Source organism: Urtica dioica, chromosome 6, assembly GCF_054948205.1.
Source record: "Urtica dioica subsp. dioica isolate 48M chromosome 6, U.dioica_male_clone48M_v1_H2, whole genome shotgun sequence".
NCBI lineage: Eukaryota > Viridiplantae > Streptophyta > Magnoliopsida > Rosales > Urticaceae > Urtica > Urtica dioica.
Genome location: NC_142761.1, coordinates 5,463,156 through 5,479,645, shown reverse-complemented (window position 1 = coordinate 5,479,645; position 16,490 = coordinate 5,463,156). Strand labels below are relative to the sequence as shown.

The following is a 16,490-nucleotide window of genomic DNA, read 5'->3' as shown; positions in this document are numbered from 1 at the left end:
GTTCGGTTGTCGTCGAAACGACAAGTCGTTTTTTCTAATGACAATCGTCATTTTTTTGTTTAACTCAACGCTTTAAAAAAAGTAAAAAAAAAAAAAAAAAATCGTCACATTTTCGGAAAATTCGCAAGAAAAGAAAGCCATTTGCCTTATAATCGCCGAAGAAGAAGAAGATTGATTTTTGAAAAAGCTTAAAACTCATATCCAGATCGAGAATCGCAAATAAGTTTAAAAGTTTAGACCTTCAATATTAATGGTGGTTTGAAGAATTTTTTTTCTGTTATACATTAATATGAAGAAGATGAAGAGAAGGAAGTCAGAGAATAGGTTTGGACAGTTTGATCCCACTTTTAATTGTACACTTTCTATCAGTAGTTACTATACAAGTAATAATAATAATAACAAAAAATTAGAAAAAATAGCCAATTTAAACGTTTGACATTGTTAAATAGTCAACGTTTTATAAATCTTTTGTAAATAGCCGTAAATAATGATGTGGTCTTATATATATATAGGTGGCTATTTATCAAAGATTTACGTCTGTAAATACATGAAAATGACTATTTAGCTAAGATTTACCAAACGTTGGCTATTTAGCAATATCAAACATTTAAATTGGCTATTTTCCTAATGGATCCTAATAATAATAATAATTTGAAGCAAAAACACAACAACAACAACAACAACAACAACAACAACAACAACAATAACAATAATAATAATAATAATAATAATAATAATAATAATAATAATATAGTTATATACACGAATCACGATAGTGTTCTTTTCTTTTTTTTATCAGACGATGGTGTACTTTTATAATAGCTAATGATGCACTTTTATATTTTATTATTGGTCTTTTTAATATATATTACAAGTAATATGCCTCGCACGTTGATACATAATAATTAGGAAATCCTTTTTTTACCCCCTGGACTCGTACCTCGATTTTATTTCACCCCCTGGACTCGGAATTGTTGCAGAACTAATCTTAGAACTTAGACACGTGTTACAACGTGCCACTTCCGTCAGTATTTGGACGTTAAATTATAACGGTTTGATGATGTGGCATGATTTTAAAGGCTTTATTGGTGGAATTATGATTTTACCCCTGACTTAGTTTATTTGAAGTGAAAAAGAAATTGAAAACTAAAATCTAAAAGCTTGAATAATAAATAGAAGAAAGAACTTAAATCGAAAATCCCAAATCAAAACTCAATCACGATTTGGGCTGAACTCTAGATCGCGAAAAAAAAAACCTTCTTCCCGAAACAAAACCATAATCCAAGCTTATTTCTCTGATGTTCGTCAATGGCGTCGTCTTCCACGAGTAATTTCTCTGACGTAGTCGACGATGGCCATTCCGATGACAAGCAGAGGCCACGGTGTCGATACAAGATGGCGTGTGTTCTGCGGACGGCGTGGAAAGGTGATCATCCTGGTCGGCGTTTTTATGGGTGTTCAAGATACAAGGTAATTCATATTTCCCATATTCTCGTCTTCGTTGTTGTTTTGGGTTACTGATTTCGTGTCCTTATTTTGTTAGCAGAGTCCCGACGATAGAGGTTGTGGTATATTGATTTGGGTTGATCCCGAGATGTGTAAAATGTCAGTTCAAATAATTCATGGTTTACTTAAAAGGATTAACAATCTTGAATCCATCTCTTTGACACGTGTTGATCAGCACATCCTCGCCTCGTCACAGGTTAATTAATTCTAAGATCCGGTCTTCTTGGCGAGATTTCAGCTTGACCACGACTTCGCTACTTGACTGGTTCGACACGGATGATCTGTTCTCTTCGACGACCTGGGCGTGGGCTTCCTGCCCAGAGCCGGGCTGAATCATTTATTGGGCTTTGGCCGAACCAAGGCCCAATAAATAATATATTATTTTCTTTAAGAATTTCATACCCCCACGATTAGCCCCTAAATATTTCCAAAATATTCCGAATATTTTAAAAATATTTACCGCGGAGAATTCAAACTGTCTCGAATTTATGGAGGGAAAGTATTATATATATATATATATATATATATATATATATATATATATATATATATATATTGACACGTGGTGTTGCGTGGAGATTCCTCTCATTAACACGTGGCGCGATATGATTGTACTTCAAAAGTCGACGTTGAAGAGTCGTGAGCGTCTGTTGATATCTTTGAAGATATCGAGGGAATATTTTCGATTTGATTTTATTTTATTCGAAATCATTAGATTTTCACGGGATTCGGCTAAATGTAAAGACGTATAAATAAGCGTGCCGAAGAGTCACTTCCTCTCATTTATATTCTTTTCATTTGCGGTAAAAGGTAATTCTTTCTTTTTTCTTATCTACTTCAAACTCGAGTTCTCTCTCTAAGTTCGAACTCGAGTTCTCTCTCTAAGTTCTTTGAATTTTTTTAGACTTCGACTCCTTTTTGTTCTCAGTTCGACCGGCGAACTCAAACAAATTCATATTTTAGACATTTTGTCCTTCAAAACCCTAGATTAGATGTCGAGCTCAGGAGTTCGTCCATCGGGATCTCAACCCTTAGGAAATGAAGACATTCTCCTACCTTCTACTATGATCTCTCTCCATTTGAGGGGAATTTGAGAGAGATACCAAATACCCCCAGAAATCAAAATCCTTCTTCCTCATCCCAGAGCCACTGCCGATACCATTGTGGAGGGTTTGTATTATATATACGAGATCTGGTTAGAAGAATGTAGGCTCAGATTTCCAATACATCCTCCCATGTTCGAATTTGTCGAGGCTCTCGGGTTGACCCTGCCTCAGATGTGTCCGAACTTTGTTAGGATGGTGATAGGTCTGATAGTTGTGGCCCACAAAGAAAAAGTCGAACTCACATTGATGGATTTAGTCTGTCTTTGTGTTGTCAAGGCGAACTCAAAACATGATCCGAAATGTTTCTATCATTCGAAGGCCGCGGGCAAGGGAGTGATCTCTGGCCTTCATTCGAAAGACAAGTACTGGGGGAGGCGGTATTTTTACTTCGCCGTCAACGAGTATTCCCTCGGGAACCGAGCTCGTTCTTTCTCGTTGAAGTGGGCGAGCTCGCCGAGTATTCTTGGATTCATTCTTTTATCTTTATTCTTTTTTGGAGTTAGCAAAGTGTACTGACGTTATCCTTTTTACTTTGTTTTTCAGGAAAGATCAGGGCGCCCTCTCAAGGAGAAGAGTTCGCCAAAAAACTTTCGAAGTTGCAAGAGAGTTGTGTAGAGTGGTTGAGCTTTACATCGTACAGGTTTATTTCGGCCAAACTTTGGCCAAACCCTCCGACCGTTTTTTAGGAAGGTTTTGAAGAAGGTAGGTTCGACACACGTCGAGTTCATCCTTTCTGTCAAATACATATAGGCTTATTTTGCCAAGTCTTTTTCTTCTTTCTCTCTTTTATTTATTTATTTTTATTTATTTTTTATTTTAGACGTATAGGATAATATGAACACCCCGATCAGTGGTTACGAGGCAAGAAAAAACAAGAAGGGGGTGTTGCCTCTACTTCGACTCCGGCGCAATCGGTGCCTATTGCTGACCCTGACGTCAAAGTGACGAGGATCAGGCTGGCGTCTTCAATCCCGGTAATTCTGATGAATTCAGGCGAAGCGCCCGAGACGACTTTGACTTCGCCCGAGGTCATTTTGGGTGCCGAAGCCCCCGAGTCCGCTCCTCATGTTGTCGACGAGGAGCACGCCACTGAAGGCGCCGAGGTCGTGGCCGCGCCTAAGAAGAGGAAGACGTCGGCGGGCCAAGTTCCTGAGGGCGGAGCGCCCGAGGAAGGAGAGAATAAGAAAAGAGACCAAATCCCGGAACTTTCTGAAGGGGGCGAGGAGGAGCCTTCTATCGAAGCTCCCGCAGCCGCAGTGGCCCGAGCTGACAAAGGCAAGGCCGTTGCCGAGGGTAGTAGAGCCTCGCGGAGTAGCGGCCGAGCTGGGACCGCCCCGGCTTCTTCTCGCAAGAAGAAGCATGTCGTCAATTTTCATTATGCACAAGACCACATGTTGTGTGACGACATCTACTCATCGACGGGGTTTCTGCGCCAGCTCACCTGGTCCAACATGGCGCTCCCGAAGGTGCCCAAGCTCGCCAAATCGAACTGGTACCAAATGGAAGATAATCTCTCATTTGCAGAGTTCGCATACAATAATAGTTTTCAGTCCAACATAAGCATGGCTCCTTTTGAAGCTCTATATGGAAGACCGTGTAGATCTCATCTGTGTTGGATTTAACCAGAAGATCGTGTTCAAACAGGAGCTACGATCATTGAAGAAACTAATGAGAAGATAACGATCATTCACCAGCGATTGAAGACAGCTCAGAGTCGACAGAAGAGCTATGCTGATAAGAGACGAAAGCCACTCGAATTTGAGGTAGGAGACTACGTACTTTTGAAAGTATCTCCACGTAACGGTATTTCCCGCTTTGGAAAGAAAGGGAAATTATCTCCTCGATATGTAGGACCTTTTCAGATTACTGTACGAGTAGAGGTCTTGTGGCTTATGGACTTGCTCTACCCCCAGAGTTAGCTTTTGTGCACGATGTTTTTCATGTGTCAATGCTTCGGAAGAGCGAACCTAATCCTACAGCTATCGTTCAACTCGAAGATGTACCGATTCAAGAGGATGTCACTTACGATGAAGTTCCAACCAAGGTTGTCGATAGAAAGATGAAGAGTCTTCGTAACCATGAGATTCCGTTGGTGAAGGTTTTGTGGACTCATCATGGAAGCGAAGAAGCGACCTGGGAACTGGAAAGCGATATGATGGAAAACTATCCATACTTATTCCATGTGCCCAGTTGGATCTTAAATTTCGGGACGAAATTTCTCTAAAGAGGGGAGAGCTGTAGCGACTCGAAATTTAAGCTTAATGTTGTAAATTAAGTACATCAAAAGGACGAGAAAATTATGTGATTAATTTTCTAAGAAGTATTTCCAGTATTTTTGGATTTGAAATATATTAAGGTAAGGAGAAATCTCGGAATGAAATAAAGGATTTATCGAGTTTGTTTCGTATAATAAATTACTTTCCGAGGAGATATTCCGGAATTTAATTTAAGAAAATAAATTCTCAAGGATGAGAGTTATTTCCGAGAACCTTGAATATATTTGAGTTAATCGAGAATGGACGAGAAAATTCTCGGTTTGAATCATTTAATTAAAAGTTCGATCGATTATGGTTGAAGTCACAAAATTTTGTGACAAGGACGTGATTGTAAGGTTTTCTGGACTCAATTGAAATAAAAAGCTTGAGTTGGGGTTGGTTTACAAGCGGTGGAGTTAAGAGGGATTTATTCGCAAGAATTTGAAGAAATTCTTCTACACTCTTCTTCTCCTTTTCCTTTTCTTCTTCTTCGATTCATTTCTTCTTCTTCTCTTCATTTTCGCTTGGCACCTGCAAGAACGAAGAAAAAGAAAAAAAAAACATCACAAACCAAGTGAATCAACCAATCATCACCATCATCCTTCCCTCACCTTCTTCTTCTTCTTCTTCCTCAGCTCTTCCTCGCGCACTACACAGCACCGAGCCACCGCGCGCGTCTCGGCCGAGCAGAGCACCACCGCCGCAAGCTCGCCGTGGCCGCCGCCCGAGAAAGAACCGCCGGGAGAGAAGGACACCCACCAAGAAAGTCTGAATTCACAAAAAGATTTGGGTAAGTAAATCAAACCCGAGTTGGAATTGATGACTCTAGGGTTTGAAATGCAAATTTGGGGGTTTTTGGTTGTGAACGAGATTGATGATTCTTGGATAAGTTTATACCCGAATTTGTGATTGTTATTGATTTTGGACGAATTTGCTTTGGATTTTGACAAGTTGACCGTGGGTTTTTGTCTTGGCCGTGTATATTGTTATTTGGCCGTGTGTTTGTGTCTGTGTTGTTGTTGTTGTTAGTCTGGACTTGTTATTGATGATGATCTAAGATCGATAGGTTGAATTGATGTTTCGTTTCGGTTCGATATTCGGTGATGAGTCGGAAACACGTTTATATTTTGGATTGTTGATATGGTTGATGAGTTTGTTTCGTTTGAGTTTTGTTATCAAGGGTCTAGGTACGGTATAGGTGGGCTATGTAGAGCCCAAAACAACGAGTTCAGGACGGCGAGGGCGTGACCGAGAAACGACGGAGCTATCGCGTGAGCGTCGACGAGGCGAGACCGAGACCGGGTGAATAACAACGTTTCGGTTTAGGCTCGAAGACTCGCGAAGTGTTCGTCTAGATTTAACGAGTTATCGTTTTTATAATTTTGTAATTGCGACGTTAAGTTATTTTGTACAATTATTCTAGATTAAGACGCCGTTATATTTTAATTTTAAGTCGTTCCGAGTTGTACGTTAAACGTTTTAAGTTATTTAAGGTTCAAATGTACGTTGTTTTTATAAATGAGCTTATTATTTTCATGAAGCTCGTTTATGGGTTTTAGAAGTTGAAACTCGACTTTGATTTCTCGTTTGCTCGAGCGTAGCAATAAGTTTGAATATTTCCTTTGGAATTCGGAAAAGAGAAGAACGAGGCTTGCTTATTAAGATTATTTCTCGGTTTTGAGTCTGAACGTAGTTTTTGTTCGAGTTTAAGCTTTCTCGTATCGTTTGAAGTTTTATTCCGAGAACTTGGATTCCTTATAGTGGATATGTCTTTAGGTTCTACGATTTGTAAATCGTACGTTAGAGTTTGAGTATTATGGATTACTCGTAGGATTCTGATTCAGGATCGGTTTGATTTACCGTGATAGGACCCAAGACTGAAGGTCGTTTAGAGGGTTCACGGAGTAAGTGAACATCTGGATTCTCGGTATTAGTGAACGTTCAGGTTCACAAGACGAGCGAACGTCTCGTGGAAGAGTGACATCGACGCTTACTCTCGAGGTAGGTTATTATAACCCTTCTTTCCTGATTTTATGGTTTGGCCTCAAGTATATATTATTTTCGAAATGAAAATGGTTGTGAACGTGCCACGAAACCTAAACCGTTCTTAGAAAATGTGGCGGAACTTCATCTCAGGATATCTGATCATGAAGTTGAGAATATTTTCGATATTATACATATATCCCTTATTTGAAAAATATAAATATAATATTTTTCTTTATTGGCCTGGGATAGCCGGATACTTATATATACGAAGCGGAGAATGCATGCGTATATATAAAAGGGTGTGGAGAGTGCACCATTCTGATCAGAGGACTGCCACGGGTTATGTGGGCAGGCGGTGGCAGGCCACCAGCATAAAAATCGCATTTTGCATTTGCATATCTCATCATTCAATGCACGTTTACTTTTCTGCGAGGTATACTTGTACGTGTATGGTGATTTACACGTGACAAGAGTAGTATTATTATTAAGTAAATATTATTTTCGAAAATCTTTTTAAAAATCAAACCATTACTATAGCACCTACTAAGCCTCAGACTCACCCCTATTTCCTCAAATTTTTCTTATAATCAGAATGTGAGAAGGAGAAGGGTTAGAAAGACCTCGGGATTAAGTGTGGTCGAGAGTTTGAAGGTTTTCACTGGATAGATTATCAAGTGTCGAAGGTTGGTTTTATTTTTCGTTTTCTTTCTTTTATCTTTGGACTTGTAAAGTAAATAGCTGAGTATGCACCGTGGGATAGTTATGTAAAGTTTATTAGTTTATTTTATATTCAATAATCACACCCCACTTTCCCGGGGCGTGATAGAACCGATCCAAAATGTTTCCCTTAAGATTTTATGCTGAAGTCGTATGAGAATTTTTAAAGAATTTGCTAAGTCTTTTAGATCGTCGTAAATCTAAAACGTTTCCCTTAGGTCAAAGTCTTGCAGTGGCTTTTGTTTAAAATCTATCAAGTCTTTCGGATTTCCGGTGACCCAAAACGTTTCCCTTTAGATTTAAAGCCGAAGTAAACAAATGAATTTAACCAAGATTTTGTTAAGTCTTTTAGATCGTCAGAGATCTAAAAAGTTTCCCTTAAGACTCTTGGACGAGGTCGAACTTGTCATAGTGCGACCTCTAATTCAGGTGTTTTACAGGAATGATGATGTGAGATGTCGGATCTTACCACAGGCGTCGTGAGGTATTTGCACTGCTGGCCTAATCTGGGGTCGGGATTGTTGGCCGAGGTGCGAGCTCCGTAGCTCAGAACCTTTTTTTTTCTATTATTATTTTTTTTGCCTTTTATTTGTCAAAAGGAGGTTTGAGAGTTCTAAGAGGTTGGGGACGGTACGTCTACCAAAGAAAGGCTGCCTACGTACCCTTATCAAGGGATCAAGTCGGACGTAGTTCGATTCTTACCAGGTTAGCGATAGTATTTTTTTAGGTTGATCACGTTCCATGATCTTAAAACGGGGACTTGATTGACCGTTTCGAGTTTATAGACCCCAGGGTGTGCTACTTTGGTGAACTTATAGGGGCATTCCTAGTTCGCACCAAGTTTTTCAGCGTTTGCCTCGGCAGTGTTCTGGAATATTTTTCGGAGAACTAGGTCTCCTATCTCGAACCTTCTTGGATTGAGGTTCTTGTTATAGAACCTAGCGATAGACTGTTTGTATTGGGATAGTCGTGTTAACGCTAGCTCCCGTTTTTCGTCTATGAAATCCAATGCGTCACATAGTGACTGCTGGTTCTTTTGTTCATCTTCATGGGCGTGTATTACTCTAAGAGTCTGCACTTGGTGTTCGATCGGGATGACTGATTCGACTCCATGTGTTAGGAAAAATGGGGTTTCCCCAGTCGGCCTCCGCGGGCTAGTCCGGTAGGCCCATAGCACGCCTGGTAGCTCTTCCACCCATCGTCTTTTCTCAGCCGTCAATCTTTTCTTTATGGAGTTCACGATGGTCTTATTTGCTGCTTTAGTATGTCCGTTTCCCTGAGGATACCATGGTGTTGACATTCTCAGCTCAATGTTGTTGTTGTAGCAAAATTTTCTTAGTCTTTTAGATATAAATTGTGAGCCGTTGTCTGCCACGATTTTGTGAGGCGTCCCATGCCGACAGATTATGTTTTTCCAGATCAAGGCCTCCACGTTGACGTCTTTTACTAGGACGAATGCGCCTGCTTCCTCCCATTTTGAAAAATCATCTGTCAAGATTAAGAGGAATCTTAGTCTGCCTGGGGAGACTGAAATTGGTCCCACGATGTCCATAGACCATTTCATGAATGGATATGGAGCCGAGATAGAGGACAGCTCTTCCGCGGGTCATTTTATGTTAGGGGCGTGTCGTTGGCACCGGTCGCAATGGCGTGAGTGCGCCTCGCAATCGGCTAACATTGTGGGCCAGAAGTAGCCCTGTCGTTTTATTTTTATGGCGAGTGTTCTTCCACCCGCATGGTTTCCTCATTCCCCCGCGTGTACGTCTTCGAGGATTTGTTTAGATTCGGCCAATCCAACACATCCGAGGTATGGTCCTGCGAAACTTCTTTTGAACAGGTTTTCGCTTATCATGCAAAATCTTGCAATTCGTAGTATGAGTTTGTGTTTCGCCATTTTTTCAGTCGGGGTTGTACCAGTGGTGATGTAGTGCATGATTTCATCTCTCCAATCTCCCCCTTCTATAGTTACTACCACTGCGATGGTGGTAGCTATAGAAGGTTGCTTGATTGTCTCGACTGGTATAACTCTTTTCAGGTCTGGATCCGAAGTGGATGCTAATGCGGCTAAAGCGTCTGCGGAGGTATTTTCACCCCAAGGGATTCGTGTTAGAGTGAATTGCTTGAATTGTTCCATGAGGTCTTTTACGACCTTCAGATAGGCTTCAATTCGCTCATCTCGCGTTTCGTACTCACCGGAATACTGATTAGCTACAAGTTGTGAGTCGCGCCCAGACAACTGTGACTAATCGTATATCGGCTATTAACGTTTCATATTCGGCTTCGTTGTTAGACGCGACAAAGTCGAGTCTAAATGATTGTTCGATTATTTCGCCGTAAGGGGATGTTAGGTGGATTCCTACTCATGCCCCTTGTTTTGATGACGCCCCGTCTACTTTTAGTATCCAAGTGCCGTCAGTTTCTGCGTCGACGAGATTTTCTCTGGGGAGTTCGACTAGGAAATCTGCCAGAACTTGTGATTTAGCCCATGTCGTAATTCGATACTCAATGTCGTATTCGCTTAGTTCTACGGCCCATTTAGTCCTCATTCCCGACTGGTTGGGGCTGTGTAGGAAGCTCTTAAGCGGTTGGGTCGTCATTACTATTATGGTGTGAGATTGAAAGTATGGTCGGAGTTTCCGTGCAGCGGAAACGACGGCCAATGCCAGTCTTTCCATAATAGGGTATCGTGTTTCTGCGTCGACTAGCGACTTACTTACGTAGAATATCGGTCATTGGTCCCATTTCTCTTCCCTGACGAGCACTCCGCCAACTGTCGCATGGGACACGGCGACATATAGGTAGAGCAGTTCTCCCACAACGGGTTTTGGAAGGATATGGGGTGTCGACAAGTATGTTTTTAATTATTTAAATGCTTCTTCGCATTTTTCATCCCATTCGAGCTTTTTGTTTCCTTTAAGGAGTCGATAGAATATGAGGCATTTATCTGTAGATCGAGAGATGAAGCGATTGAGAGCGGCGATTCGGCCTGTCAATCTTTGCACCTCGCGCCTGTTGCGAGGTGACGACATTTCTCTTAGGCATGCAATTGATCCGGATTTGCCTCGAGTCCTCGCTGGGTTACCAAGTATTAGAGGAACTTATCGGATGAGACTCCGAATGAACATTTGGTTGGGTTACGCTTCATTTGATACTTGTTGAGTACTTTGAAACATTCGTCCAAATCGACGTGGTCGTTTTCCCTTAGGGATTTTACGAGCATATCGTCGATATATACTTCCATGGTTTTTCCTATTTTTCGGCGAACATTTCATTGACTAGCCTTTGATAGGTGGCGCCAGCGTTTTTTAGTCCGAATGGAATGACCTTGTAGCAGTATGTGCCCCGATCTGTTATAAATGCCATTTTTTCTTGGTCGTCGGGATGCATCAAGATTTGGTTGTATCCTGATAATGCGTCCATGAACGACAGGATTTTATGTCCCGATGTTGCTTCGACTAGTCTGTCGATATGCGGCACGGGGAAACTATCTTTTAGGCACGCTTTATTTAGATCGGTGAAACCGATGCACACCCTCCATTTTCCGTTTTTCTTCTTGACGACGACGGTGTTGGCCAACCAATCCTTTTATTTTACTTCACGGATGGAGCCTACAGCTAGGAGCCTGTCTACTTCATCATTGACTGCTCGTGCTCTGTCGGCGCCGAGCTTGCGTCTTTTTTGTTTTACTGGTTTGAAACTAGGATCAATGTTCAACTGGTGAGATGTAACGTCGATGCTAATTCCCGGCATATCTTCCGTCGTCCAGGCGAAGGCGAACTTGTTTCGTTTTAGAAAGCAAATCAATTCCCGTCGTATATTTCCTTTAAGCCCGGCCTTGATCTCTACGCATTTGGTGGGATCGAGGCCATCGAGCTGTATTTGTACTGTCATCTCAGTGCTTGGGGAGTCCGACTCTTAGGTTTTTGGGTCTTCTTCATGAGCCGGCTCGATGTTCATTATGCTATTGTTTCTCACCAAACGTCTCAGTTTTTATCTTGTGGCTTGTGAGGTAGCAACTGCGAGCAGTTGCTTGGTTCCCACTGATTTCCTTCATCCATTCGGGTGTAGGGAACCAGATACACTGATGGAATATTGAAGGCACTGCCCTCATTTTGTGTATCCATGGTCTTCCTAGTATTATGTTGTATGGGGATGGATATTTCAGAACCTGGAATTCCACTATTTTGTTTATTCCTTCTGTCTTTACGGGTAGCTTAATGGTTCCTATCAAAGGAGTGGTTACCTCTTGAAGCCTGTGAGTTGGGTTTGTTCCCTTTCGATCTCCGACTCTTCTATCCCCATTCGCATTAGAGTGTCCTTGAAGATAAGATCCACAAAACTTCCTCCGTTGATCAGGACTCTGGCGACCTCACAGTTGGATACGTCGATTGTGACAAGCGCATCGTTGTGTGGGTCTGTCATCCCGGGTGCTTCATTCTCTGAGAACGAGATTTGGACATCTTGTTCTACCCCGGGTCGGGTGGTCTTATTCATCAGCCGTCGCTGATGAGCTTTGATCGAGTTTACCGAGTTGCTACAAAATTTTGAGCCACCCATTATGAAATCTACTCGATGTTTTGTTACGGTAGGCGGGGAATCGGATTCCCCTTCTTATGTTGGTCTAGACCTTTTAGGTGAAGGATTGGCTCTCCATCGGTTGTTAAAGACCTTCTTTTTAGGCGGGGGTCCTAAGTCGACACTTTTTAGTTCCTCTTTAGCGTATTTTTCGACCAAGACTTTTCGCATAGTCTCGCAATTTACCGTTGCGTGGCCATTGCTTTGATGGAATTCGCAATACGCGTTCGGATCCCTCGTCCATTTTTTTGTCTGGGATCCTCCTTCCTTGCTTTCTTCTCCGATGTTGAAAGCGAAACCGGAAAAAGCGTGTTGCTTCCTAGCCTGTGGTCCAGAGTCTCGGGGACTAACCTTTCGAAGATTATTTCCACAGTTTCCAGGTCATACCCAAGTGTTCGAGTGTCGTTTCTTTTCGACCGTATGCTATTTGGCCAAAGAGACGAGTTCCTCTTCGGATTTAGCATAATTTGCGGCCCTATGGATGGCATCCTCTAAAGTGGGGGGGTCGGTTAACGGTCATCTCCAGTCTGAATCTCGATTCTTGCCATAATCTATTTTTTAGAGCGGTCATGGTAGATTCGGGATCGACGTTCGATGGTTTGGATAATACCTCCTTGTAGCGGACCATAAAGTTTTTCAGAGGTTTGTTTTCTTTTTGACGGACCCCCCATAGGTCCGCCATTGTTAGTTTGTCTTCGACAAACATCGAGTAATGCTTCAGGAATGCTGCAGATAGTTTCGCGAAGCTATCAATGGAGTTAGGCTCTAATTTGGAAAATCACTCTAGAGCGGATCCATATAGGCTTTCTGCGAACAGTTGGGAATGTCCTGCATCTCGCTCTCTCTCTCTCTCTCTCTCTCTCTCTCTCTCTCTCTCTCTCTCTCTCTCTGCCAGCATAGCTCGTCCCATAACTATTCTGAAAGACAAAATATAGGACTTTGGGTTCAAGGTGTCATTGTAGCGCGGGAGACGAACTTTCCCGGCGTCTCCAATGAACATATCGGTTATGTTTTTAGCGAACGGGGTCCTTCTTATCTCGGCGACGAATCGATCTATTTCAGGGATTGAGCTGGTAGCGTTGTGAAATTTTGAATGGACAGCTCTCAGTTCGGCTGCCATGGATTCTTTGAATTTCTCAAACTCTGTCGTGCTGGGTTCGTCATTCTGAGAAAAAAAACAGAATCTCGTGCGCAGAGGTGTGATAGTCGTGACTTCGACCGGAGTAGTGGTGATCTGATTAAGCTCGCTCGGGATTTGAGCGGTGAATGTTTGTGAGGTCGTCGAGGGACGAGATCCGAAGTTCGCTAGGAAGGACTCGAAGGGTGCTCCTGCCGGCGGAGGCGGGGGCAGCTCTATTAAATCGTTCCGAGTCTCCGAGGCGTCCTCGTTTGAAGTCCTGCCGAGCTGGAAGTTCGAGCAGGGGGTTTGATCTGTCCCTCGGGAGACTTGAATCTCGGTAAAATTCAGCTGGATGCCTGGAGGGAGAGTTCGGCCCGTTTGTGCAGCTGACATCGCGTTCCGAGCCAACTCAGAGGCGGTCATCTCGCCAGATCCAGATCGCGGATCCGGAGTGTTTAGAGGGGTCGTGAGGGAGTCTAATCTAGCGTTGAGAGCTTGGTTGGTCTCCTCCTGACTTTCCAACTTTTTGTTCAGCATATCCAGGATTGCCTTGATTCCCGGAGGGATTTCCTCTCCTGATTCGTAATGAGTCGGAGTGGAAGACATGATATTTTGTTTTCGGGAAAGTTGTTTCTTTCGACGTTGGTCTTTCTGAAGATTCCCACAGACGGCGCCAAATTATTGATGCTGATTTCGGGATCGTCAACAATCACAAATATTTCTATAATATATTCGTTTTATTTGATAGTAAGTCTCAGAAGACTTCGTATAAGAAACATAAATGAGATCCCAATATTATATAGAAAGGAAAATTGATACGAAATATATGAGGAATAAGCTTTTATTAATAATGAAATAATTACAATTGGGCGAAGTGCCGATGTCGGAAAGGCGAGCTCAATAAAGATTGGAGAATTTGAATACATATATTAAAGACTAAATCGAAGCTTGTACGTGCGTAAAAACGAATACAACAATTGTTATTTATAGGCGTAGAAGAGATCCATCTCTTTGACACGTGTTGATCAGCTCGTCCTCACCACGTCGCAAGTTGATTAATTCTCAGATCCGGTCTTCTCGGCGAGATTTCAACTTGACCACGACTTCGTTACTTGACTAGTTCGACACGGGCGATCTGTTCTCTTCGACAACTTGGGCTTGGGCTTCCTGCCCAGAGCCGGGCTGAATCATTTATTGGGCTTTGGCCGAACCAAGGCCCAATAAATAATATATTATTTTTTTTAAGAATTTCATATCCCCACATTAAGCTTATGTATATATAGACTAAGGTCTATCATGTACCTATGTACGTATACGCTATATTATATACATGATACACGTCGACATGGCTATACCATATACATGATACACGTCGACATGGCCTGATTTGCATGTACCGATGAACGTATCTGTAAGCATCCCCAAAAAAAAACAAAATAATAAAATAAAATAAAATAGTCATGCACCGTCGCTTTTAAATAGCATAAAATAAAATATACGCTTGTAGTTTGTTTTAATGGCAAGCACATATTAGTGAATGATGATACGGTATCTTATCTTGTCAAATATATGTTTCGTACGCATGGCCATGATTTTACTTTCAAGATTCCGTAAATGGCCGCAAATTGCGGGATCGGAAAAACCGGCCCATAAAATTTTACGAGTCAGATTGGCAGATTGTGTAAAATTATGTCCACAGCAGGATAATAATAATAAGAAAACTTATTTAAGTACTAACATATTATTATTATTATTATTATTATTATTATTATTATTATTATTATCAAATCTACAGCAGAATTATTATTATTAGTTCCACTTCCATAAGTGTGACTGCTTGAGATTTCTTTTTCATTAATTAAACTCACCAATTTTCATAGAATCCAACCCATTTTATCTGATTACCATTTAACCTTCTCCTTTCGTTTCTTTTATTTTACCTATTCCCATTAATAATAAACCCAGCAAAAATCTACGACGAAGAAGAAGAGAAGTTCAGTGTGTACAATATATATAAATATATATATATATATATATATATATATATATATACACACACACACATATAGCAATAATAACAAAATCTATATATACAAGGGCTGGAATTTTTATATATTATTGTATGTAAACGCAAGAAATGAGATATAGTGAGACATCAAATTGTGGACACCATGATCAAAAAGCAAGAACTTTTATTGCACTTCAGGGAAGAGCCTGAGATTTATTACATCGAGTACTCCGCTATTGCAACATATCCCTAATCGAACCCATGGAAAAGGTACGAAAACAACCACAACAGACAGACAGACACACCATCTATATTAGACTCAGAAACTCGAGAAAGAAAGAAAAGAACAAAAAAACAAAAAAAAAACTCCAATAGGGACATGAATTCCGATCCTTCACCTTCGATTCACTTACGTTCATTGCAACAATACTAAAGTATAATTAAGAGAACCGACTACACAGACTCCTATAACAACATAAACATACATATATAAATACTATAATTATATGTATGGCGTTTTTGTGTTATTTGGCACTCTTGTTCTTGGATTTGTGTTTCTGAACATCTGTGGCAAGGCAAACCTGAACGGGGGGCTGAATATTCTTTGAAGTGCCTTGATCGTGATCACGAGTTGCGTTATAGCTTGTTGTTCTCGCCGGAGATGAAACTCCGAGACATTCTTGAACAGAAGGCTGACAAGAAGAAGAACCGGCTTTCGTTGAAGACATTTATTACTTCTTTTTTAATATCTCTTCTCCTTCTCTGTTATTTTTCCTTTTTGCTCTCAAATGTATTCTCTCTCTCTCTCACACACACACACACACACACACACACATATCCCAGTTTTTTAACGCCGACCCCGCGTTGTGTTATATGCCAATATCACTATAATAAAATATACATATATTGGTTAATTAAAGTATACCTTCTTACCTTACAAAATAAAGTAATAAATACTTTTTATTTTCAGTAATGCATACAGGAAAATTAAAATTTTCCTGATTTATAATTGGCATGTAAAAAAAAGTGGTATATGTCTAAGAGTTGACGTTTTGCTTTAATAAATTACTTTTATGGCACAATAAGATTTCTAACGAATAATAATAATAAAAAAAAGTATCTTCATGCGTTCATGGAATTCCTTTTGTGGGCATGCGGTGAGTATAGTGAGTATATGCATGTATTACGTGTAACTATATGTATGTATAGCTTTTATT

At 41.0% G+C, this 16,490-nt stretch overlaps 1 protein-coding gene across 1 annotated transcript; it reads right to left on the bottom strand.

Moving 5' to 3' along the window:
- Window positions 1-5,362: 5,362 nt before the first annotated feature.
- Window positions 5,363-9,122, bottom strand: LOC149393101 (uncharacterized). The gene is made up of 3 exons (XM_089617904.1): window positions 8,479-9,122; window positions 5,479-5,635; window positions 5,363-5,398 (listed from the first exon to the last, which is right to left on the bottom strand). Exons 1-3 carry the CDS (start codon window positions 9,120-9,122, stop codon window positions 5,363-5,365), a joined length of 837 nt encoding a protein of 278 aa, XP_089474030.1.
- Window positions 9,123-16,490: the final 7,368 nt, after the last annotated feature.

Bases quoted from the DNA above. Each gene is read 5' to 3' on its own strand.
- LOC149393101 (XM_089617904.1), bottom strand. From the start codon at position 9,122: ATGGACATCGTGGGACCAATTTCAGTCTCCCCAGGCAGACTAAGATTC. The intron at 5,636-8,478 runs GTTCGAGATAGG...TTGTGAATTCAG, and splicing joins AAGAACCTCAATCCAAGAAG to ACTTTCTTGGTGGGTGTCCT. The intron at 5,399-5,478 runs GTGAGGGAAGGA...TCGTTCTTGCAG, and splicing joins GGAAGAAGAAGAAGAAGAAG to GTGCCAAGCGAAAATGAAGA.